The 25,676-nt window shown below is 41.5% G+C and overlaps 1 protein-coding gene across 3 annotated transcripts in view; it reads left to right on the forward strand.

The window, feature by feature from the left end:
- Positions 1-25,676, forward strand: part of nhsl2 (NHS-like 2) — a 225,123-nt gene that overhangs the window by 154,709 nt on the left and 44,738 nt on the right. For all 3 annotated transcript variants that reach the window (XM_085264007.1, XM_085264014.1, XM_085264021.1), the window contains exon 2: positions 2,950-3,186. In XM_085264007.1, the coding sequence (XP_085120133.1) occupies positions 2,950-3,186 (237 nt within the window). The remainder of the gene's footprint in view (positions 1-2,949; positions 3,187-25,676) is intronic.

A 25,676-nucleotide genomic window follows, 5' to 3' on the forward strand; every position in this document is an offset into this window, starting at 1 on the left:
CTTTGAAGTATTTCTTCCGGATTTCTGGATTTGGATATTGCTTGGAGTCACCTCTGCATGTGAGCCTTTTGATTTCTTACCATTCCAGTTATTAATTCATTTCCTTCTTAGCTCAGACTTTTCTTTGCGTCAGCTTGTTGATCATGAGATAATTTATAGTCAGATGCTTTACGTAACGGGTCAAGTCATCTGCTCTTTTTGAGAATGTTGCAAAGTTTTGATGTTGGGATGACGGTGATGGAAAGCTTTTATTCTTTTACTGAGTCAGTGCTTTCATTTTCTGTGATTTTGTGGTTTGGTCTAAAAAGCAGGAAAGAACTGGAGAAAATTGTTGTGGTGTGCCGTGCGATTACCGGAGCCACTCGTAACAACCTCCAGCCTTTGTAGATGAAGGTCCTCTCGATGACGATCATCATTTTGGGCCCTCTGTGACTTGCAGATAGATTCAGACTGAAATTTGTTCGTGCTACAGTTTACTTAATCACATTTTGAATTTTTTCCCTTATGATTAATGGTGAAAGTGTAATGTTTTGATCTAGTATTGGGTTTCATGTATGTACTGTATGCATCTTGGACTTGGACTGTAATTTCACAGCAGTGTACCGAGAAACAAAATATTATCCTAAGAATAATCTAATTTAACCATAAAAATTGCATAATATAATTATACTACATTTTCTTTGAATATTTGACCATGAAGTTGTAGTTACAAAGATACGGTGAAGGCTAAATGCCTTACTCTACAATAACTGTATTAGGCTTCACCCTCCACTCGACCCTGAAATTCATAGGTGATTAAAAATATTAATGGATGGAGAAAACATTGCTAGGATCATGGCTGATTTCTTAGCTTTCTACAAGCTGTCTGTATATCTGGTTCTCTGAAGGAAATGTCTCAGCGTGTAATTTTGAATGTAGTTAGACTAAACGGCAACATAGCTGCAAGTAATTTAACAGGGGAGTTTGTAACTGTGTTGTGTTTTGTGTTTTTATAGCCTTTGCTGAAATTGCATTGGAGAAAATGGAAAAAAAAAAACGAGCAACAAAGTCTCAGAAGAAATACTGAAAGAAATGCTGTAAATGTCCACTGTGCGATGCGTACTGATAGGCGAGTTCCTTCTGTTTTCGGTGGAGCACATCCTGTACCTGAAAGATACTCGCATTGCTCAAAATGAGAACTCACTGTGATTTGTCCTCAGTAAGGCAGACCAAAACATAGCTAATGTGAGTCTATAAAAGTCTTGACACTTAGCAGCCAGCTTGGTGACAGCAGTTATTGTAAAGCCCGTATCTAAATGAACAGAGAGAGCCAAAACAAACTTCAGTGGTCACAGACACACTAAAAGCATTAGGTCTCCACTCAGATCGGATAAGAAACACTTTAAAAGTTTACCCACTTTCGTCCAGAATTTGGGCTTGTTTCCCCACGTTGTGCCTCTACTAGTTTAACAACACTGTGGCTTCATTACACTTTAATATAAAGAGGTCACGTGGTCATTGTGGCTCATCCCACAAAGGCAAAGGCCAAGTGAAATTCACATTATGGATACAGAGAACGAAGATGCAACATATGTAAGCTACACATAAATCTTTACTGATCTTTAGCGAGTGGATATGCCTCCTACTGATAGCGATGTGAACCTCTGTTGTCCACATCCATGTGTGACAACATTACTGGCTCAGATATTTCCTTGTTCACCCTCTTAAATGGTTCTTTAGGGGGGAAGCAGCGTGACAACCTACACCTTTAGTGTCCTCTTTTGCCAAGTTAGCTTCCAGAAGCTTGACAAAGTTTAACCAGTTTGTTAAGTAATTGTTACCACAGACTCAGCAACAAGACAAATGCTGGCTGTAATTGCCTTCTCCTGCTGAGTCTGTGACCCCTCGCCTGCATTTCCTTTAAGAGCCTGGCCTTTCACTTGGATATCATCTGCTGTCACATTTCCCGTGTTTGTTACTCGTGTTTTATCAGCCACTGGATGTGTCAAATTACTTCCTCGATGCTGATTCAAGGCGACGTCTCATTTATGTCGGCACTGAATGGCCATTTGTGATCGCTGTGGATGATTTGTTTTGATTGTCTGTTTGTGTTGGGAGGGTTGATGGTGACAGGGACCGACGTTTCCTTCCCACTTTTTTTTTGGCTTTTCCCTCCTTTTGCTTTTTATTTCTCCCCCCTCTTTACACGAACACACCTCCCTCTTTTCTACATTTCTGCCTCTAAATGTCATCCCTCCTTCCTTCCTCCTCCCACTCATGTTCTTCTTTTTTTCCTAATGCCACAATCCCTTTTTGCTTCTTTTCTCTCATACCTCCCTGCCCTAATCCTTCTCTTCTGTCTTCTCCGTCCACTGTCTCCTTCCTTTTCCTTCCTAATTAAGCTCTCCTCTCTGTTTCCCCTCTAACTCTCAACCTCTCCTCCATGGTTTCCACTCTAATCCCTCATTTATCTTTTTTTTTTTTTTACCCTATATCCCGCCTTCCTTCCTTTCTTCCTTCCTACCTCGGTCCTTGTTCTCCCTGACAACACATACTGCGTTATGTAATCTACGTCTCTGGGTATTAGTTATGCAAATTCATACATTTTTATTTATGTATATTTTTTCTCTCCTCCCTCCATCCCCTTCTTTTATCCTCCCCTACCTTGCTTCCTTCACTTCCTACACCTCCCTTCTTCTCTGCCCCTTCTTTATCTTTTTATCTTTTCTTTTCCCCATCAATCTCTCTTCCTTGCCATCCTCCCTTTTTCCCTCCAATTCTCTTTGCTTCTCTTCTCTTCTTTCCCAACCATTCCTCTGTTTTTCCCTTTCCCCTTCCCACTTTACTCTAAATAATCTTGTTTCCCTCCCTCTCCCCTCTCTTACCCGCTACTGCTCTCTCCCTCCATCCATCACTTCCTCTCCACATCCCTCCCTCCCATCCTTTTTTCCCCTCCCTCTTCTCCTCCAGCCACCAGCGGACTAGAGGCAGAGAGCGGCAGGCGCGGTGGCAGCAGCAGCAGCCACGGCGATGGAAACCACAGCAGCAGCAGCGGCGGCGGCGGAGGCAGCAGCAGCAGCGGCGGCACGGCCCACTTCAGGTCTCCATGGCAACAGAGCGTGAACGTGTTCGGCTCGTGGAGCAGGCCGGAGTGTGTCGAGGAGCTGCACCAGCAGGCGCAGCTCAACCTCCAGAGCCTACTGCAAGGTAAGGATGCATGGAGAGGAGGAGGAGAGGAGGGATTGGATGGATCGAGGGAATGTGTGCGTGTGTGTGTTGTGTTTTGAGTGGGTGGGAGAGGCATGGAGGAAGAAGCGGAGGTGGGTGGGAGACTGTTTACACGCGCGTGTGTGTATGTGTGGTGTTGGACTGCACTGATATGGGTGTGTGTCGGACACTTTAAACATGCATGTGTGTGTTTGCATGCAGATATGCCGTGCGGAAGGGTGTGCGAGTTAGATTCCCCCTCATATGTGGTGCTTATGTTGTGCTGTAGAGTGTGTGTGTGTGTGTGTGTGTGCGTGCTGGCTTAGAGTAGCACTGCTCATACGTGTTGGATTCACCTTGCAGGGTTGTTCTTAAGAGTAGTATTTTATCATTCAGTGTGTGTGTGTGTGTGTGTGTGTGTGTGTGTGTGTGTGTGTTGAAGGAATGATCACTACTGCAGAAACGGGCATGTTTACATTATAGTTGGCAGTCCATGTTTGTAACTCTGCCATGGTGTAATTTTTTTAAGGTGAATGCTGCCATCTTAATATTAATCTCTTGTTTACTGAAGAAACTGCTCTGGTTGTATACACTGTGCAACCTCTGTGTGTGCGCGCGTGTGTGTGTGTATGCAAATTAGCCCTCAGGGGAACAAGGTTTTCCATTTGTTCTCAGGTACTGTTTCTCTTCTGTCCCCTCCTGCCAGTTGCTTCTCCATCACTCTCTCTTTCTCTCTCTCCCTCTTGTTCTCGCTCTGTGACTCATACTGTCTCGCCCTTTGCCCGGCCCTTCCATTAAAACAATCAAAGTGGGTTGTTAGCTGAATGAACGAGGGGGGGGCTGAATGGCAGCGAGACAACCTTGAACACCTGAGAGAAGGAATGAATGAACAAGTGGGATCTTACAGCACATTTCATGTCTTTTCATTGTACTGATTTTTTTTGTTGCATTTGTTCTTAGTTAGTTGTCTAAAAATTTCCAGATTTGCCAATAAATCTATAACCAAAGCAAGCAAAGTAACTACATTTGAAATCCATCTCTCGGTACGCTTGCTTTTCTACCCATCTTTGGTCAATTTGCACTTGAGTCGAAGGCAAAGGACTTCTTTTTGGGTTCTTGAAAATGTTTTACTTTGCAGTGGAGAGGCTGCTTCTTCTAAAGCTGATGGGAAATCCTGTTTAACATTTAGTGGGCCTTTCACTAGACATCTCATAATCATCCTTGGAATAATCTCCATCAGGGTTTAAATACTCTTTACTTTTCCAAGGAAACTTTTCGGATGAGAGAAGAAGTCCAACTGCTTTCAGCTCACGTGCTTAAGACCACTGAAGACAGAAAGATATACCACTGTTATACATTATAGAGATAAATATTTTGGGCCAGGCCTCTTAATCTTTGAGTTCAGGTGATTTCACTTTCGTTGTCACAGATCTATAAAATCATGGTGTTGTAACAGGATGTGACAGGATGTGAAATGTCTTCTCTCTCTAAGAGATATTATTACATAGAGGAAGGTTTTAGGAACTTCAGCAGCTCTGACCACATAAAGGTACAGAGCATGGCTGCTGGGCGCTGAGGTGCATAGTGTGTAAAAGACACCAGTGTTCTGCTGACTCAGTAACTCCAGATCTCCAAACCTTCTCTGGCATTAGCATCAGCACAAAAACTGTACACAGGGAGCTTCGTGGTAATGGACTATCATGGCTCAGCAGCTCTTGCAGTACTTTGGTCGTTACGCTCTATGTCAGTTGTTGCAGATTTAACTTTATGAAGAGTAAGTAGTACATACAATGTGTTCAGAACTATTTTTCATTGTGGATTAATACACATTTGGCACTCCAGTGATTGCAGGGTACCATGCCATATGTAGTTAAGCTAAATTCCACTGTTACTGATCTCTGTTGGAATAGACTGGAGCCCTGGTACAGGCATTTGGTATATATGTTTTAGAAATCAAAAGCTTTGTATAACACACAAGAATAACTCAAACAAAAGCTTCATATTGAAAGAAAATTTACTGTCACAGTGGTGCATTCTGTTAAAAACCGAGGCAAATGTATACTGATGGATTCTGTGTTTTGCACATTCCCTAAACATAAAGTTACTGACCACGGAGAAATTAAAAGAAACAAGTAAGCATAACTCAAGTCAAAGTTTGTTATAAATATACTATAGAAATAATCTCAGTTGGCCAATGTTCTCTGTATTATACAAAATATCCTATGCATAGCAGCCACTAAATCCACATTAAGAATAATCAGATAAAGTAGTACTGTACTATAAATAAGACTGTGTTTGCATAATAAAACCCAGATTACAGAGAATAAGTAGGTTTTTTAACACTGTTTTAAAATGACAGAGACTGGGAGCTTACATGAAAATGCCCAAAGATTAGGAGACGCCATTGAAAAAGTCCTGTCGCCTCTGCTTCTGCTTTTGAACCACACGTTGGTGCAACACTTGCTTCCAGAACAGCATTGGCAATGATTCTAAAGGTCTGACTAAATGGAAGACCATTAACCTGAAACCTAATCGCTTTTGAAGATCCCACAGTTTTCCAGTGGGTTGAGGTCTCATAACTGCACTGCATATAATTAACATATTTATATATGTCCATTTCTTATATTTAAATCTGATAATTTACCATTATCTGGTCTAAGTACTCCCACTGAGATGGCCAATGTGTACTGCCCAGGATGTACTCTTTTGCCCTTTGACAGTGATGATAGGGCAAGCACACCCTCTTCCTCAGCACAACATCTCCACTGATCCAATCCACTAGCAACTCTAGGCAGAAAACAAGACTGGGTCTTACCTTTACTTTACATAAACCTCACTGCAGACAACTCTAAAGCTGACCCAGCTGCTACAACCTGACATTAGAATAGCTGCATCGCAAGAAAAGGAACTGGTTACCCCGGTAACCGTCAGACTTGGTCATAGTGTGAGCTTCTTCTTTTAAGGTAGGATTGTCCAACAGACTGTAGAGGCAAGGAGGTAATAGAAGCTCCTAGTCTAGTGTCTCCTCCAAGTTTCCCTTCCTCGTGTTTCTCCATATAGTTTCCATAATCAGCTGTCCCACCCATAGTTCCACCATGCAGCTGCTAAAAGGCCCACAGCATCATGCTCCTTGGTTTAGGTTTGGCTTTCCAAACCTTTTGTCACATTGCTCACTCAGATCAGTTATCCTTTATTTAGTCTGGCATGGTGTGTAATTAGACAACTATAGGATCTAAATAAACATGCAAGATACACATTGAACCCAAATATTCCGCCTTGTGACTTTGAGGCTAGAAATCACTCAGTTTGTTAAAGGCATCCGCGAAATTCTGGCAAGTTCTCATTTTACTATCTGGTTAAAGTTCTTAATACATAAAAAAAGTTATGGTACACATTTACGTTAAACGTTAAACATAATGAGTCATTCATTATCAATTAAGCCACAGTTTTTCCACTTTTTGTCTCTCCTGCTGTCTGCTAGTGCGACTGCTGCCATTACAACGAAATGATACTTTAGCGAGGCGAAAAAACCTAGCCGTGCTTTCATGTGGTAGCAGTTCGGACCACAGCTCTCACAATGTGAGCGATTCTTAATTTGCAACACAAACTGGAACAAAACACAGTGAATGTGCTAAACTTACGTTTACTCTGTAATTTTCACACTTTTGTGAGTCTACAGTGAGTTTCTGGCTCCACAGACAGCATGTTCGACACCCCCTGCTGTAAGTGACAAGTCCTCCCAGACTTCAGCAACAAAACGTCTCCTGTAGTTTAAGAGAACCACCAAATCCCTTTACTGTAGAGTTCAGGTTTTATCTATTAGTCTTATGTCATTCCCAGCCATCTGTGGCCATCTAGCTAATGGCTTGTCCTGCTGTCATCTATTTCCTTAACAGCCTGTCTAACTTAAGGTCAAGAGGGCTGGAGCCTAGCCTGGCTGTCATACAGTGAGACAAAGATGTGTACCACCACTGTATACCATTGAAAGAAACTAAAGGACAATACTAAGATCTATAGTGTATACATGTAAGCATGTATTTTCATGCATTCTGGCTTTTTACTCTATTTGAACAGTTCTGGTCGCAGTCGTGTGAGACCTGTCCAGAGTCCTTAGCCTCAGCATCCCACAATCCCCTCTGTTTGACCTGTAGGTAACTTATCCTCATTCACCATACCCAGAGACCTTCAAACTTAGATCTCAATAGCTTTAACCATCACCAGAAAGAACAATTTTATTAACTGGAAAAAGAGAACAAAATCATCAATAAATCAGTAGCTCGATTTTCCAACAGATCATGCAAATTTAGAAAAATTTACTTCATGTATTTGGAACAAAAACAAGCAAAAATAACATAAAGACTGCCCATCGTGAGTCTTACAAACAACTCACCTCTTCACTGTACTATTTCTATTTGTTTGTTTGACCACTGCTTGATCCACTGACCCCCCTGTGGTCCCTCATATGGGTCAGCTTTTTTGTGCAAAGTCCTCCACTGGAGGACGGACCCAATTAACTTCTTTGGCCTAAGCCAGGCTGGGCCCCATGGGCTACGGCCTCCACCCCAGTCCTGGCTGCATGGTAGGACCCCGTAACCCTGTCTCAGCCAGGTTACACTGGATGCTTGTTTTTTTTCCCTTAACACAGGGGGTCTTTGAGTCACTTTTTCTGGTCCTTTCTGGACTAATTTGCATTGGAAGATCCTACCAAAGTTTAATTGGCCCTGACAACATAACTCCTGGGATCACCAATACACATAAACCCCTCCATCGAGATAAGGTATCGATTCATGTGGTGGGTGGGCAGTAAGGAGCTTGGACATTTCAAGAGGGACTCGGTGTAGAGCCACTACTCCTCCACATCAAAAGGAGTCAGTTGAGGTTCTTAGGGCATCTGACTTGGATTCCTTCTGGACACCTGCTAGGTGAGGTATTCTGTGCATGTCCTAGGAGGTCCCAGGGCAGACCCAGGACTCGCTGGAGAGATTATATCTCTGGTTTGGTTTGGGAATGACTTAGAGCTGGAAGAGGTGGCCAGGGTGAGGGAAATCTGAGCTTCTGTGCTAAGACTGCTGCCCCTATGGCCCGAACTCAGATAAGCAGTAGAAAATAGATGGATAAATGGATGGATGGAAAGACGAAGTCCACCCTGGGCAGATCACATGTACGCCTACAGACAATTTACATTTACCCTAACATGTGTGACGAAGTCATGCAGGAGAAAATGCAAACTCTGCTCAGACAAACCAGAAAGTTTCTTCATGTAAAGCAGAAGGTGGATAACTGATGCTAATGGATGCTATCTTGTATGTTTAGCCCATAACAAAAACTAGTTCCTGCAAGTGTTCAGTGACGTTTGAATCAGTTATATAATTCTGAGTCATCCTAAAGCCAGAAAACAGAGGTAATTTCTTATTTTTGGCTGCGTTGTCCAGCCCTTCATGTAATAGATTTTGGAGAAGAAAAAAAGAAGAAGAAGGAGAAGCTTGAGGGCCGCAGAGGTTTTGGCTACTCAGGTACTCGGATCAGTGTGCTGCTGGTTTCGATCTTTGCACGGGATTTGTTGAGAAAATATAAAACATCATGAGACTCATCCTTTAATTCCTACAGATTACTTTATTGACATCACTTGTTGATCAAAAGGAAACGTCGAAAAGGCAGCATAACAGAACAGCTGACGACACAGGAGGCGGTTTGTGTTGCTTCTCCGAGTCTCTTTCCTACTGCATGTGTGTTTATGTGTTTGTTAAGCCGGTTATTGTCTCAGATGGGCTGGCATCTTGTGTATGATGAAAATAAGATGGATGAACACAGTCGTGGGTGGACAACAGACACCGGTGTTTGTGTGTGTTTGAGAGAGATGGAAACAGACTGTGTGTGTGTGTGTGGCCATTCATCTTTTTCTGTCGTCTGTGCTCATTTATGCTGCTTTGTGTTTATGCCTCTATCTCTGTGCGTGTGTGTCCTTCAGTTTGTGTGTGCGGGTGTGTGTTATATAACACCAAAGCGTCCAGCTGTACCTTCTCCCTCTCTCTGGCCATCCTCGCCCTCTGTTTCCCACTGGCCTTAGCTCAGTAAAATATTCATTCTCCTTCTCGCTCCTCCACGCTCTGCCCTCCATATTTATGAAGCCGGCTGTCGTCCGGTGTTAGACAGGTCTGCTGCGTCTTCTGCCGAGCTTCAGCTCCCCACGGCACCAAGATTTATGTGAGATTTATTTCACTGTTGCTGCTAAGTGGGCAACAACGATCCCCTCCTCCCCCAGCTCGTCATCAGCGCACAACCACAGCATGATTAGCACACTGTGTTTTCACAGACTTGTACCTCTTCTTTTTTTTCCTGATTGGATTTGTCATGTGTGTAGATTTGCCACAGTGAATGAGCAAATTTCATTCAATATGCAAGTCCAGTATAATTAGATAGGTCTTCAGTTTCATCCTCATTGTGACTCCCACGTTCAGAATGTCCTCTTAACTAAATGGGAAAATATGTTGTTTCTCATTGGCTCTAAAGCCAAACGCAGCTTTGCTGTTATCAAAATGATGCACATAGTCTAATCCACTGCTCTCGTGGTGAAGGTTTACTTAGGTTTAGCCACACACGATGGGCAAATACTCAGTTAGGATAGAGTTTCAAAACAACGGTGAGAGTAAAGGGGAGCTGCTATAGTCACTTACAGTGGAAGCTCATTTTAAACATGGCCAGAGGTTTGAAACAATGAGGTCAGTGCACATATAAGTATTCCCTGTGAGACTCGGGTTTCATACTCTTTCTACTTCTGGGTCTGTATGATGTCAGAGAAAGGGGATATCCCTGATATGCTAACCTCTATGCCTTCTGTTTTTGAGGGGCAGCCAATCAGAAGAGGGTAATTCTCTCCTCCATAAAGATGACATCTGACAAGCTCAACAGCACCTGTAATAACATGTTTTGACATGTGCTTTGTATGTGCTTTGACGACCACTGGAATAGTTTCTGGGTTTTTCCAAGGGTAGCCATGGCAAACTGTACTGGCAGTGACCATCCTCACTAAGATTTGATGCACACCCAGTCATTTTGTCCTGGAAGTACGCCTAAAATATGACAGAAACTGCTCAGTTCAGAAACGAGAAACAAAGCTTACTCTAGTAGTCCACCAAGGAGGAAGGAGCTAAAGGAACAGGATCCTTTGTGGGTTAAACTACGTGCTGCACTGAAGCTCAGCATGAGAAAAATCAAGATTATTTTGAACTGTAAATCCTGCAGAGATACTCTATTAGAGTTAGAATAGAGATATAAAACTGGTATGAATGTAATAGGTGATCTTTAAAGGTCACACTTTGCTATCTGAACCATGTTTGACCCCAAAAGTTCAGTTTGATTGTCTTGTGTGACCATTGTGTACCTCGCCCACTAGAAAAGAGGGGACAGTGTGGGTCTTCTCTGGCACCAGTCACTCATTCATTATTGCTGTAACATCCTTGATATAGGATCTCAACCTGGAAGCCTGTGACGTTTCACAGGCTTCTTCAACTGTCTGTGACGGCGTAGGGCACGATGAGCATCTGCTCAGTTGTAGAGCGACAGGATGGATCGCAAGACTGTTAAAAAGCTGACTTTCCACTGCTTCTTAGGTGTGTCATGATGACACTTGTATCCAGCAGCAAGTGCTTTGCAAGCTACCAAGCTCCATTCAGCAGACATGCCCACTCAACCTCAGTCAGTTTAGCTGAGAGTTGCAACAGTTGGTTGGTTTTCTTGGATTTCCGTGTGTAAATCGAGAGAAGCTATTCTCAGTTTATCCTGCATTCAGTACAAAATCTAAGATGGAGCAGGTCCACTGTTAAATCCAGCCTCGAATAATGCAAGGCTTGTCATCCTTTGAGTCTGAACTCATTGTCTTTTACTGGCACGATTCAGTTTGACTCAGCAGAGAAGCCCATGACTTCCCGAATTCAACCGCTTCTTCATTGACAGCTGCGTTGGTGCAAAATGACTGAAAATCACTGAGTAAATAAATGCATAAGGCGTGTGAGAACATTGCATGTCACTGCGCCAGAAAAGACTCCAAAATAAACCAAGACGTGAAGAGACTTGTGAACTCCACCGTACTGTCCAACAGCATCTGCAGCACAAACATTCCTATTTTAACGTCTTGCAGTCAGCTGAGACTGAAGAAGTCACTTGGATGAGTGACGAAACGTTTCTCCCACAAAACGTTACGTCCAGATGAACAGAATCAACTTTTGGAGATTCCCATTTTAACACTGAGGGAGGACTAGAGATGCTCTTTTCAGTCCAGGGTAGAAGTCAGACAGCCACAAGGGCAGTGGACTAAAAACACGCTGTGACTCTCAAGGAGAAAATTAACTAAAAAACCTGAGAATATTCAGGGCTGTAACACTGGTGTGTGCAGGCCAGCGAGGGGAGTCTGAAAGAGGTTCTCTGGCACAGTAATCTCTATAAATTTGCATAAGAGTATGCAGAATCTGCAGGCAAAGGGCAAGATTTAAGGTACCAGCAGGTTTTTGGTATATCTGATTCTAGAGATCTTTTGAGCAAAGTAGGAATCTCATTTCCTCTTTTTTATTTCAATTACTAACTTTTTACAGTGCATTAGCATTTATACATATATACATAATGACCTACAGACATGAAAGGAAAGCTTTGCTCAGATATCAGTTTTTTCCCCAATTGCCTGAAATCTGCATGGTAACATACGATGTATACAGAAACCCTCTTTAACCCTACGCCGTGACCTTCCAAGTTGTGGGCTGCGTCGACGCAATGTGTAGTTGCATTTCTTAGGAGGTGTAGGTCAGGTTGTATGGAAGGTTGTGGCGTAGGATTAAAAAAGGGGTTTCAGGTTACGTCTTATGTTATGATGTGGATTTCACACAGAAGTCTCAATTAGGTGGAAAACAGCAGACCTGTCTATGATGTGTTATAGTACATGTTATACTTAGGCATTTAAACAAGTGATAACTGTTTAACTGATAACTGGACCGTGGGTTTACCCTTCAGTAAACACCAGTAAGAAAATGAGCCTGTTATTATAAGCAGGATCTTATAAATCCATAGTTGCGGAATAAACGTGAGCTCATTGCAGATTGCAACTGAGAGCAGGGCTCGTGTTTTACAAGTGCCTGTTCTCCACCAATTTTAAGTCCCGTAGGGCTCCCTCACACTCCACAGCATGAGTCATAAGTGCAGTTTTGATTTGATTAGCGAAACTTATCAAAATGAACAAGAGAAAAATCATGTCATGTTTTAAGCCTGAGCTCCAATATTACACATTTAGTGAATTGAGTAGTGCTGTGTTTTTCTGTCGACTGAAATATTGCGGGTGCAGTATCATGAAAAAAACAAATTCTACTGTTTCTAATTTTTTAAAAGAGAAGATCAAAGTTTGCTTTTTTGCTTGCTGTGTTGAAATATTCATGTGCTGCTCCTTAGCAGTGATATATTATATTTAAAGCCTGGCGTTACACTCCACTGAGAGCAGACGTATTATATTCTGTACAGTTTGTTAATATAAAAACTTTGACAACACTGTTTTCCCTCCATCTGCACTTAACTGACTGTTTGTCCTTTGCTCTCCCACCTGCCTGTTTTCTTCCTCTGCAGACAGATTTATTGTTTTCTTCTTGAGATGTGCAGAAGCCACGTTTGTTTTCTGTATGTATTTTTTCTGCACTTCTCTAATCAGCAGCCAGATTTTCATATTTATTCCTTCACATTAATGGTGAACTTTGTATTTGAAGTTTAACTTATGTCAGCCAGACGGACTCAAGCATTCATACATACTTTACCACCTCCTTAACGCTCAGCACTAACAGTTTCTTCAGTGTGCGTAACCGCTTTGTATTAATTCACACATTTGCAGAATGATTTTACAGCAGTTTGAATTATGCAGATGTGTAAAACACTGTGCATGACTTCAGCCCTCGGTCTGATTTAATGCAGCAGTTATAATCTGCATAATTCTGCTGTTAAGTGCTGTCTGTTATTTTTGAGTGTTTTGTTCTCCCACTAACATTACACTGATGAAGTTCCCTCCTTTAAGAGGGCCACTTGGAGACCTTAACTGGAGTTGTTGACAGTCTTTATCAGAGTTTATAGTGAAGTTTTTATTTTAGTTTGATTTAGCAGCATGAGGCTTGATCTCTTGTACAGGGCGCCAGATGTTGTTGTACGACATTGCTTCAATTTAACAAGCATTCAGTTCTATTCTGTGGATCTATTTTTTTGTGTTTTTTGGTATGTAGCATAGCTTTAAGTTTATAACAGCTTGTTTTTCTGTTATTCCGTTATGGGGGGGGAGTCAGAAGTGCCCTCATTAGCACCACAGACTGTAGGTTTTTATTTTGAACCCTGAATTAATTTTACATACTTGTTAAGTTTGAAGCTAATGCTAGTAACCTCAGTTAGCAAAGCTGCATCCACAGCTGCACGGGTGTTAGCGTAGTTGTCACAAAAGACAGATGTGGATTGTATATGTAAGGATGGATATAAACACCTTACATATTCATTGCGTTTCATTGGGGTTTTTTTAGTCTGGAATTTAGCTTTATAAATTTTCCCTTTTCTTTTCTTTCTTTTTTTTAAATCAGAAGTGGCCTCATTAGTCGCACAGACTACACACAAAAGACAGGCGTGACATTGTACTTTGATCTTTATTTATGTTTTGGCGCCAGAAGTTGATCTATTTTAATAAGAAAATGGTGTGCAAAGTTATCAGCTAATGCTAGCAACCTTGGTTAGCTAGCTGCATCCATAAAAGGCAAGATTGATGTGGGTACTATGATGTAATCCACTAATTTAAGCCTCAAGCTTAGCATTTTCACTGTTGCTGTGTTGCAAGGCTTTTTTTAACCAGGATGGATCTGCCTAATAGTCTACCGTATTTGAACATAGACTTAGGGTCAGATTTACTAAACTAAAGGTCACCGACATAAGTTAGCATGTGACATAGAGCAGATAGAGATCAACTTCAGCTCCGAACAACAGGACACCTGTTAACCAAAGCAGCCACATCCCTAAATTTAGGTGTTAACAGCATAAGAAAAGTTATAGGAAAACTCACTCATCATACAGCTGAAAATGTCCTTAAACAGCCTCTTTTATTTTGTCTGTAGAGTTGTGCATTTTACCATGAGAGTCTATGGGAACTCACTCACTTCTGGAGCCAGAGGTTGCTGCTTGATTCAGATGAACAGTTGGAGTATACATCACCCATTGCATGGACACAGATACGCATACAAATGAAATTTTCACTCGCCAAACCTGGATTGAAGATTTTCTTGGTAAACTGTTAGATAACTGTGGACCAAGCCGTATTATTATTCTATTAAAAATGCTCCAAAGGGCATCTGAAAGGTTGAGTTCAGTGACTCATATTAGCTGAGGTGAACTCAGCAGACAGCCGTCAGCTGTCTGCTGAGTTCTTTGAACACACATCATAAGCAACTAAACAGTGAGGGCACTTTGACTCTCCTACTAATGACAGGTAATCAAGAGTGAATTGAAGGCCTTGTTGATAAATTGCAGGCAAATAGTCTACGGCTTTCATAAATTAAAATAGATACATCAGGCACATCCAGCTCCTGATTTCTCAGTGTTGGACAGCTGATTTTTGAGGAGCTAAGTTTTATTTTCCTCCTCACTTGCTGATCACAAGGCTTGAGAATCGTTGGGGAAGCAGTTTTTTGCAAGACTAGAGGAGAGTTTCTGGAAAGATGAAGAAAAAGAGGGTTTTTTTAAAAAATCACTTATGCTGTAGTTCTTCCGTTGAGGTGGCACGCATTAGAGTCATCCACTAATTCAGAGCTGCACAATGTGACTTTAATGGATCCAGTCTGAAGAAGCATATTAGTAAACAGCAGACTGAGGAGAAATGTGCACATTAATGTGGCAGCTTTGTGACTTATTTGGCATTTGGTGCTTGGGTGGAACACGAGAAAGTTTGTTATTAATCCTCTTGTATGCATGACTCTCACAACACTCAGGCTGGAGTATTCTCGACATAATATGACCTGCAGGAATCTCTCCAAATAGATTCCCTCATAGTAGATAACCCTTTGTATTAAAGAGGATAGCTAATGGCTGAAGGGGTCAGAGATGGTGACACATACTTTGACGCTGTGTTGGCCAACAGCTCTAAACTGTCATCTAAATGCTGTTGGTCACTCTTATGGCCAGAGGGCCAGTGATAAGAGAATGTGAATGTGTATTATCTATGACTCAGGGCTGTGTTTAGAAAGCATTTACTTGTATATACTGTATACATAGCGGGAGAATTTTGTCTACAGGATTTAGGCTGTCTCAGGTGTTTCTGTCTCTTCATGTAATCCCTGACTGACTCCTTGATGTTGAGATCAGGAGACTGTGGGGGCATAGCCATCTGTTGCAGGGCACCTTGTTTTTGTTGCTAAAGATGGCTGAATTTCAGGCTCTTTGTCATGCTGCAGGATACATTTGGAACTCATCAGATGCAGTTTCTAGTCTTCCGGTTTTAGGCTTTGGACCAAATGCAAGATTGGCTGCAGGGATTTGCTCTCAATCTGCCACTTTAAAACTATTGTTGAGGTTTTCTTTTTTTCTTTTACAGTCTTTTTCTATTTTAACATGTTGCAGTCATGTGAAATCTGATCTTTTCCCTTTTGATTTGGGCCATTTTCATATGTGATCTGAAAGATGTAAAGACCTTCCTTGTTTTACCTTAATTCTAACAGTCAAAATCCAAAGTTAGTCAGCTGATCTGTGTCTTATGATGCAAGTCTTGTGGGGAGGCAGTGGCAGATGTAGCGAGAAGTAGCCTTTGAAATCCTGAAATGTTTGAAAAGTTTGTTTCAGTGAAGCCATTCATGTTGTGATCACTCCAGGCTTTATATCCACACCCACTTACATACGAAGTAGCAGACATTGCACCAGAACAGGCACGTAACTTAAAAGTTGGCTTTTATCTATTCAGAGATTTGATTTCTTGCCCTGAACATCACCTGAATTACAGAATTTACAAATTTAAGAAATAGCACTAATATGCAAATTGCTCAATTATAAATATCAAGAATATGGAGAAAGAATATTACAGAGGTGGAATATATATGATCGAAATTTGACTCTAACCCGTGAACTCTGTCATTTGCTATTTTACTGTAGAGTGTGTGCAAAAAGGGTGTAACTATTGCAGTGTTTACAGTGTGTTAGATGGAGGAGGTGTACAGGGAGATGGCCACGGGCAGGAGTGATTTCCTGTGTCCTTCAGTGGACGCTCTTTTGGATAAAGCTGGTTGCCTAAACAGCACAATGGTCCCAAACGCATTAAAAATGTATTTGGAATGGATAAAGCAGGCAAACATTAAGCTTCCTAAAGCCCTGACCTTAATTTAAAAAGTGTGGACTATGCTTAAAAGCTAGGTGTGTACCAGGTAAACAACTAATTTAAATGAAGTCTGGCAACTCTGTCAAGCAGAGTGAGAAGATATCCAGCAAGATATATCCCAGAGGCTTGCTGATGGCTACCAAAAGCATCTTGTTGACATGCAACTTTCTAAAGGGATAGTTAACCAAATATTAGTGGGGGTCTATGTATTTGAGTCTATATGTATACTTTTGATCCTGTGTAGATAACAACTCTGGACAACTCTTGCGTAAAAACGCAAGAGTTGGATGCAGTGGTTTGAATTCATTTTCAGTCCGGAAGCATTAAAAGCCCCAAAATTACCATGACATTCATGATGAGTGGATGTAAACTTGATAAACTGCCCGTGTTGTGACTAAGCAGCACAGGCAATATGCCAAACCCTGAAATTAGAAAATGAATAGAAAATTAACACTTTAGCCACCAGAGTTATGTTTTGAACTTAACAGTGACTCATAAATCAGTAATCATTCAAGACTTCTATTTTTCACACTATTGCATGATTGTGGAAACACTGATAGCTTGAATATCTTATCACTGGTGGGCACAGTGTTACTAGATTGGTTCGCTGTCGGCACACAAACTCCGACTGCTCGGCAGTCTAACTTGATAAAAGAAAAAGAGGAGAACAAGCAGCCAGCTAAAACAAAGATATATATTGGTTCTCACTTGGGCATCCTTAAATCAGAAATCTATGTTTAAAAAAAAAGGTTGAGGACCTGAGTGAGACAAAGAAAATGTTTCCTGTGCCAAAAATAAATAAATACATTTCTTTAAAATTCTGGCAGTATCCTTTTACCCACAAAGTACATAAATAAAAATCACTATACAGGGTTGTGCCATGCTGCTTCTCCTGCTGGTTGACATAAAGATAACAGTGTTGACCAACTGATGGATTGTGTGGTTGGGCAAAGGGGCAGCTTAAAAAATATTGCTAGTGTGAAAGTGGCAACTGCAGTTGTTCTAGTGGCCACGTGAGGGCTAGCTCCAGAAGGGAGTCAGTAGCCACAGATTATCATGTTTAGAAAATTAAGGGCATGGCTTCATTGATTGACACAACTGGTAACAGTTTGCTAAGCTTCAGCTTTGCTAATTAGAGTCATTAAACTGAACCTCTACTATCTGTGTGTTTCCCAATCGGGTCTTTTAGAACACTTTTAATCCATTGACTTGATGTATGGTACAGACTGTCCAAGACGTTTGTACTTCCCTATGGAAAGTCTAATAAGCTAACATCTGTGTTTGTACCCTGCACCTGTTCAGTTTATTGGTGCAGCTCGTTAGCTGATACATTAGCTCCAAAAACACTAACATATGGTGCCCAAAATGCTAACTTGGAAGAGTCCAAAACCAGCAGGTGACATCACAGTAGCTATGTTCCTCTTTTGATACTGTCTGTGGGTGTATACAAAGTCCGAGTCACATGAGGCAACAGCTTACGCTTGGATGGTGCAAAGGCTGTAACTATAAGGGTGGACATAGAATGCCAAGTCAGTTAGATGAAAACTGGGTGTGTGTCCTGTTGGTGCAACTGGCCCCTAAACAGTAAATCTGAATTGACCACCAAGGTTTTCAGTGAATGTAGCCTCACTGGTTGTTGGGTTCATCAGCATTTCAGCTCATCCCAAAAGTGCTAGATGGCTATGATCATGCCTTCGCCCAGCAATTTCTTCCACACTAAAGCCTTCTCATTATAAACCTCTGTCTTGTTAAGACAGGATAAATCCGTCCACAAACTGTGGACACAAACACTAGAAGCAGACTTTCTAAGAAGAATAAGTTTAAGTTCTCCCAAAATATGCTTCCATTCAGGTTTTTAAAAGCAGCTGTGGTGATGGTAGCATTACAACATAACTTTCTGCTCTTTTTTTGCTACTATTATTTAAAACTCAAGGCCGTAAAAAGACTATCCTTATTGTTCACTTATTAATTTTATTTTTTAGTGCCCTTTTTTACGTTTATCTCCAAATCGGCAAACACACATTTCTTTCTTACCATATCTCTTCAGCTTTGTGCTTAAAGTGCCATTGTTACAACCTTTCCCTGAAAAGCTTGAACTCTGTAGAGGCCTCCAGATCCCAACAATAGGGACAATACTAAGTGACGTGAAACAACAAAACTGAACTTCAAAATGTCATCGTAGCCTCTTTCTGTCAGTGTGAATGCAGGCTGGGATTCAAAAAAGTAGATAAAGTTTTTTTGTCCATGCTAACCTGACTGTAAAATGTCGCAGATGCCCTTTAACTGTGTCAGAGAAGGCCCTGGTCAATGCTAGCTGTGATCTACACGAGCTGATAAGGTTTCACTCCAGTCAATACACATTACTGGACAGGTGCAGCATCGATCAAGTCCTGATGGAGGAGAAACACTCCAGCTTTTCTTATTTTCAGATGTGACTATTTTTAAAAAGTGACACCAAGTCCAATAAAGTTTGAGCTACTTGTTATAGCCTAGGGAAGATTATGAACTAAACCAACTTGCTAGGCTTTATTTTGTTCAAATTGACAGAGACTCTGAGTCCCAGTTAATTTTACATACTGTACTTGTCAACGTAAATGCCTTTTGTGCTATTATGCAAATGCTTTGTTAATGTACCATGAGATTAAAGCGGGCATTTAGCATTTAGGCCAGAATTGGCTCTTGAATGGAGAGCTCAAACGAGTTCTTGTGAAATCCAGCCTGCAGCTGTACCTTTGACAGTGAAAAGAATAGTTTTTAGGGGATTTATAGATTGTTTGAACTTTTATTACTGAATGACCTTTATAATCGGGTGCTCTGTTTGCTTCTGAACCACAAAGTATTGCCTTCCTCTTCAGTAAAAGAGTCATTTTGGTCCATTTTTTTTTTGTCTTTTTCAATCCTCTTTCCATAAAGCGTTTCTTTAGAGTGACATCGCTGTGAATCAGGCAAGACAAACTCACCCGTCTTGTTTCTTTCCTCAGGGCTTCTCAGAGAATTTTTCCAAATACAGGCTGAAGCGTGACGCGCTTAAATGCTGCGATTTGGTGGCATTTATATTTAAGCCAACCTGCCCAAACCGTAAATAAACCTGTTTGTGATCAAGCACCGGGCAGGTAGGAAGTAAGAGGAACAGACTTGTGACTGAAAAGTTTTACATTTCTAGAGGCCTCCGAATCCTGATAATTGCTGTGAGAGGGTCAGAGTGTCCTTGAAGAAAGCACTTAGCACACAGCTGCCCTTTGGCCAGAGAAGAATATAATATGGCATGGAACAGCTAATTTCCCAGAGTGCTGTAAATATGGATGCTTATTCTCAGCACGCTTGGAGAAGTTGATTTTAATCTATATTATACTGAAAACTCGGCTGAATCTCAAGGTTGTCAGTTTGGCTAGACTTGACAGCTGCTGAACAGTTTAAGCTCAGGTGTACTCTATGCAGTCTGGCCTGCCATTCTTCAGGGCTTCTCTCCAAGTTGCATTAAACAGACACACTATCCTTGGGCTTTGCTGATTCAAGCTTCTGGCATGAATTTTGCAGACAGACTCATTGGATTTAGGACCCCTTTAGACCAGAGATCAATTCTAAACAAGCAGCTTATATCAGATTGTAGTGTAGGATTTACTATTCTGGTAAGGCAGCAGGGTAACAGGGTGTTTGTTTCAAAGTACCATTCAACAAAAAGTTGTTTTACTTTCCATCCATACATTTTGTGATACTGATGTGCACAGCAGTCTAAACAGAGGCGCCCACACTTTTATCTAGCCAATCACCCCCTTTCACTGTTCTGGTGGGACATCAATGCATCCCTGTAGTTTTACCTGTTTGTCTCGCTCGAAACGCCTCAAGAGCCTCAGCTCTACTCTGAGCCCCTTTCCAGGAACCTTACATTCACAGTCTCATTCTTTCGGTCACTACCAACCTACTCTTGCTCTTTCCTTCCCTTACTCATGACATAGATACCCCTCCACTTGGGGCAACAACTCCTCCCAACCCAGAGTGGGCAAACCTAATTTCCATAGAGGCTAATAATGAGGAGAATTTATTCCAGACAACTCCAGAACATCATCTAATCAGTGCAAGTGGTGTCTTCAGAGTCTACATCACTAATAACTGTTGCCAATTACACTTATGTTAATGAACTTAAAATTTTAAATCACTGCTTCAGAGGAAGAAAAGACTGGGACTAAATTAACAGTTGTGCAACTCAAAACAGTTAAGGCCTTTCTGTAAAGCTTGATTTAAAAAATAACTACATGTTACAGCAATCCAGACCAACACAACTGTGATTGGTCTGCTCGGTAGTAACATTCACTGTAAGCTCAGAATATTATTAGCACAAGAATAATGCATATAAAGGCTATAACTGTCCACCGTGCTATTGCAGTAGTATTCTTCTAACATAGTTTTTAACAGCACTGTCAGTTTATATATAGACTCAATCAGTTCTGAAGTCTTTTCTCTTTCCTGAATTTCAGTTACAAAAAACGAGAAGAAGAAAGAGGAGCCTTAACAGCTCAGTCATCTGTTATAAAAATGTCTTTTTAAAAATTACAACAGAAATCCGCAGTGTTCTGAAAATTAATTTAGAAAATTAACTTGGACAGATAGAGACGAGGGAACGCAGAAAGAGGAGGCCTAAAAAAGCCAAACACATTGAAAGATAATAGGAATGTGAATCGGCCTTGTTGCACTACATGGTAACATGCAGGTTTTCTCATTGGCACGTTTATAACAGATAAGAATGGAAAAATAAATCAAGAGTGGATAAAAGGATGGATAAAATAGCTTTGTGTCACCCTCTTATCTAACATAATTAGGAGGCAACATCAAGACATAGTGTTTAGTGGTTCCTGAGAGATATCTGCAGTTGCCCGAGCTTGGAGAGCTCAGTGGAAAAGAGTAGATCCGAGAGTGGATTGCACAGCCTCAGCCACCTATTAAACTTCTCAGACCGGGTAGATGGTTTGTTTAATACCCTTGTAATGTTGTCTTAAACTGAAGGTAATGAAAAGACCGACCTAACCAACAATTTCAAGATGGGAGCGTTTTACCAGTTAGGACTTGCCTTCCTGGTGGGCACTCTTTTCCTATTTAAAAAAAAAAGCATCAGCTAGTCGTCCATTTATTTCACTTATATAAACATACATGACAGGAAATGAAGCCAAAATGTGTCCCTGGATAAAGAGGGGCCTGATAATTGGATCAGGACCCTAGTTGCGGTTTCTCGTGATCAAAGTAAACCAGGCCGCTAACCGCCAAGTGTGTCCTTCTAGGTCACCACCGTCCTCTTTCATTGTCGGGGCAGCAGACCTTTCTCTGTAATGGACTGATCAATTCTCCATGCTAAATCACAAGGACAGAGACATGACATGAATATGTGTACATGCAACCACACACACACACACACACACACACACACACACACACACACGCACACACACGTACACATATTTGTCTGTGTACACAGACAAACATGTACTCGGGCTATGCTCAAAGAGGCGTATTGTTAATTTCTGTCCCCCGCCCCACCACCCCTTCATCTTCCTAGAGGGGAGAAGAAAGGGTGACCCAAATTTGACACGACCAGGGTGCATATTGTCGAGGATGGTTGGGTTTATCTGTGAATGGGTGCACTGTACGCAAACACACAAAGATGCAGATTTGTGCATGTAGGCGTTTTAATATGATCAATAAAGCTTAAATGGTGATTTGTGCGAATAATCCCCAGGTTAACACATACAAGAGGAGGATTCATTTGTACGCTCGTAGAAGATACTTATAGGCACCTGCCTGAAAGATACTCTTTCTCTCTCACACACACACACACACACACACACACATGCAAACACACACAATGTACAAGTTAGTGATGCATGAGTGCATGGCCTGCTTGTCTGGACAGAGGAAGGGGGTGGGGTAAGATGCTCTTAACCACTCTCTGTGTGTGTATGCAAGAGTGGGAGTGACCGGCATACCTTTGCACCCCAAACGCCAATAGCATCCCTCCTCCCCCTCCCTCGTTTTCCCACCACAGTTCCCTGCAGTCATGTATCCGAGCTGCAGTCGTTGCAGCGGAGCCCGGCTGCTATCTGAAGCATGGATATACAGCAGCTGTTTAACTTCCCTCCTCTTCTGTTTTAGTGCTTCTGCCTTTTGGATTTGACCTCTCTCGGTCAGTTTTCAAACTCTTAATGTTTACTTGATTTCTATGTTGCTACTAGTGAGGTCATTTAAAATGTACAGTGGAAAGTGCTGGAGAAAGTGTCAGCCTTAAAGTGAGTAAAAGTTGCAATGCTGCTTGGGAGAATATTGTTAGAAGCAAAGGTTTTCCATTCAAGCGTTACACAAATGAAAGTGATGGTGTAGGTTTAAGGAAGTTTGCAAGGTAATCAATCTTATTCTGCATGTAAACTCTTGGTGATAGTCAAAGAAATGTAGTTTAGTTTATTTTTATTTTATCTTTGTGATCATATTTCTTTGATGTATCTTGGGTTTTTTGGAACCAGACGGTTTGGTGAAGAGGAGTAAACTGTTAAATGGTAATGTTAATGTCAGCGAGCTTAGTTAGGAAGCTACGAAATATATAAATGCATCCTACCGATTGATACCTGCTAATTAGTGCTAATAAATAACGCTGAGATAAAATACTAGGATTTCACTTATTTAATCTGTGATTTACCAAGTTAGCTTGCAGAGATTTTGAGGATATTGTCATAAGCTCTCCACAATGGCCAGAAACTGGTGCCAGTTGGGCAGATTGGTTGGAAACACACCTCTAAGTTTGGAAAATAAAGCAAAGACCAAAGTAAAACTAAAACATACATCTACAATTGGAAGATGGGTACGCTGTAGTCATAAACGAAAGGCATGGTCAGCAGCAATACTTAGGTAGGCTGTGAGTTTTAAATAATGCACTATTGATACTAAGGGGCCCAAGTGTGAGTAGTTATCCTCCACACCATTGAACCACCAACATCCTGAAAACCTGAAACAAGGCAGGATGGATCCATGTTTTCAAGTTGCTTGTCACAAATTCTGACCCTGCCATCTGAAAGTTGCAGCAGAAATTGAAACTCATTAGACTGGGCCATCTCTTGTCCAGTTTTTGTGGCGCTTGTGTGAATTGTAGCTTCAGTCGCCTGTTCTTAGCTGACAAGAAAGGCACTATGTGTGGTCTTCTGCTGCTGTAGCCCGTCTGCGTCAGATTCAGAGATGCTCTTCTGCATACCTTGATTGTAATGAGTTGTTATTTCCATTCTCCCTAAACTCTCTTTAAATTCTCTGAAACTAGAGATGGTTGTGGAGAAAAATCCCAGTAGAACATCAGTTTTTGAAATACTCAGACCTGCCTGTCTCCATGCCACAGTTCTCCATTCTGATGCTCAGTTTGTCTACATGTCCAACTGCATCAAGTTTCTGACATGTGATTGGCTGATTATGTTTGCATTAATGAGCAGTTGAACAGATGCACATAACAAAGTGCCCAGTCAGTATATAAATTACACTAAGTTAAAAGGTCAGGAAGCCATATCGTCTATTTGTTCTGCAGGAACAAGTTAAACCTAAATGGATTTGGATGTTAGATAAATCAGAAGGATGCCGGATCCTATTTTTATCTTTCAATCTCCCACCCTTCGGTACTGGCTCAACTCTGCCAGCATCTTTCTCCCTCCCTGTTAAGGCTGTTAGTTTTGACAGATTGGGCCTCATTGGTGTGAATTCCCTTCCTCCTCTTCTTCCACTCTGTTCTTTTTCTCCACCTACTTCGTCTTTTTCGGTCTCTGATTTTCAGCATTGTGCCATTTCTCGATCACGTCTCCTTCCACTGTCTCGACTACACACCTTTTACCTTCTTTTTCTGCCACCCCCTACATCTTTTTCTGCATTTTCACTGCTTCTCCTCCTCTGTTGTTTGACATATAGTTCTTCCTGAACTATTTACTGCTTCCTGCATTGTCCTCCTTCTCAATGCTTTCTCATTTTATTCTCTCATATCTATACTTTCTCTTCTCAGTTCTTTTCACCTTCACTTCCCCCCTTTTTTGTTCTATCTCTTAAAAAGTTACCTCTGCTTCTTTTCCCCTCATTTTCCTTCCCTGCTTCCTTGCCTATCTTATCTCGTATCCTTTTCTTCCTCTGTTATCTGCTTCTCCTTCCCTGCAGCTCTTCCTTCTCTCCCTTTTACTCTGCTTTATCACTCTGTATCTTCGGACTCTTGCTGACACCTCACTTCGTTGGGCCACTGCAGCTGGATAAGTTTTGGCTTCTGCTCGCTGTTTACTAACCAGCTGATCCTGCTGTTTTTGCATGCAGCAGCCGGGCGATTTTGAATCAATTATTTTTAACACTGCAAAATCGACAGTTTTCTATCATGAGCGCCGGGGTTTGTAATAGGCCTCTATATGAAAACAAACTGCAAAAGCAAGCACTTACAAAGTGAAGCGTCTAATAGCCAGAGGTGTGGACTCGAGTCACATGACTTGGACTCGAGTCAGACTCATGACTTTAGACTTGACTTGAAAAAATGTTCTAAGACTTGTGACTTGACTTGGACTTTTACACCAATGACTTGGGACTTGAATTGGACTTGAACCGGTTTACTTGAAAAGACTTGATATTTTACCCCAAATATAAAATTTAACATGCATATTATATGGAGATTGAAAATGTGACGTCATTCACGGGTAGAACCGCAAAGGATTCTGGGAACTCGTGGCAAGCGGTACTAGCGCACGCAGGCTTTCAATTAAAATCAGTTACACAGCGATAAAAAGAAACACAAAAATGTCAAGAAGCTGTTGTATTATTAACTGCAATAGCCGGTCGCATGACAGCCACGGGAAGCCGACGGGTAAAGAGATCGGTTGTTATCGGATTACGTCGTTGAAGAGAAATTGTTCGAGCCATGTTTCCGAAGTAACAAAGAGGCGACTGGATTGCAGCCATTCAAAGACAAAATATAACGTCCCAGAACACTCCAGCTCACAGGTTAGTCTGCTCCAAGCATTTACACAAAGGTCAGTCTGCTGTTGTAGTTAATGCGTCATTTTTCTTAACATAATTGGTGATATAGGTTACAAGCAAGTCTGGCTCTGTCACGGGCTGCGATGGCAGACCGTGGAGTGACAGT

Source organism: Mchenga conophoros, linkage group LG3, assembly GCF_057382185.1.
Source record: "Mchenga conophoros isolate Kocher_MC1m ecotype Shallow Benthic linkage group LG3, M_conophoros_male_GT1.1, whole genome shotgun sequence".
Taxonomy (NCBI): Eukaryota; Metazoa; Chordata; class Actinopteri; order Cichliformes; family Cichlidae; genus Mchenga; species Mchenga conophoros.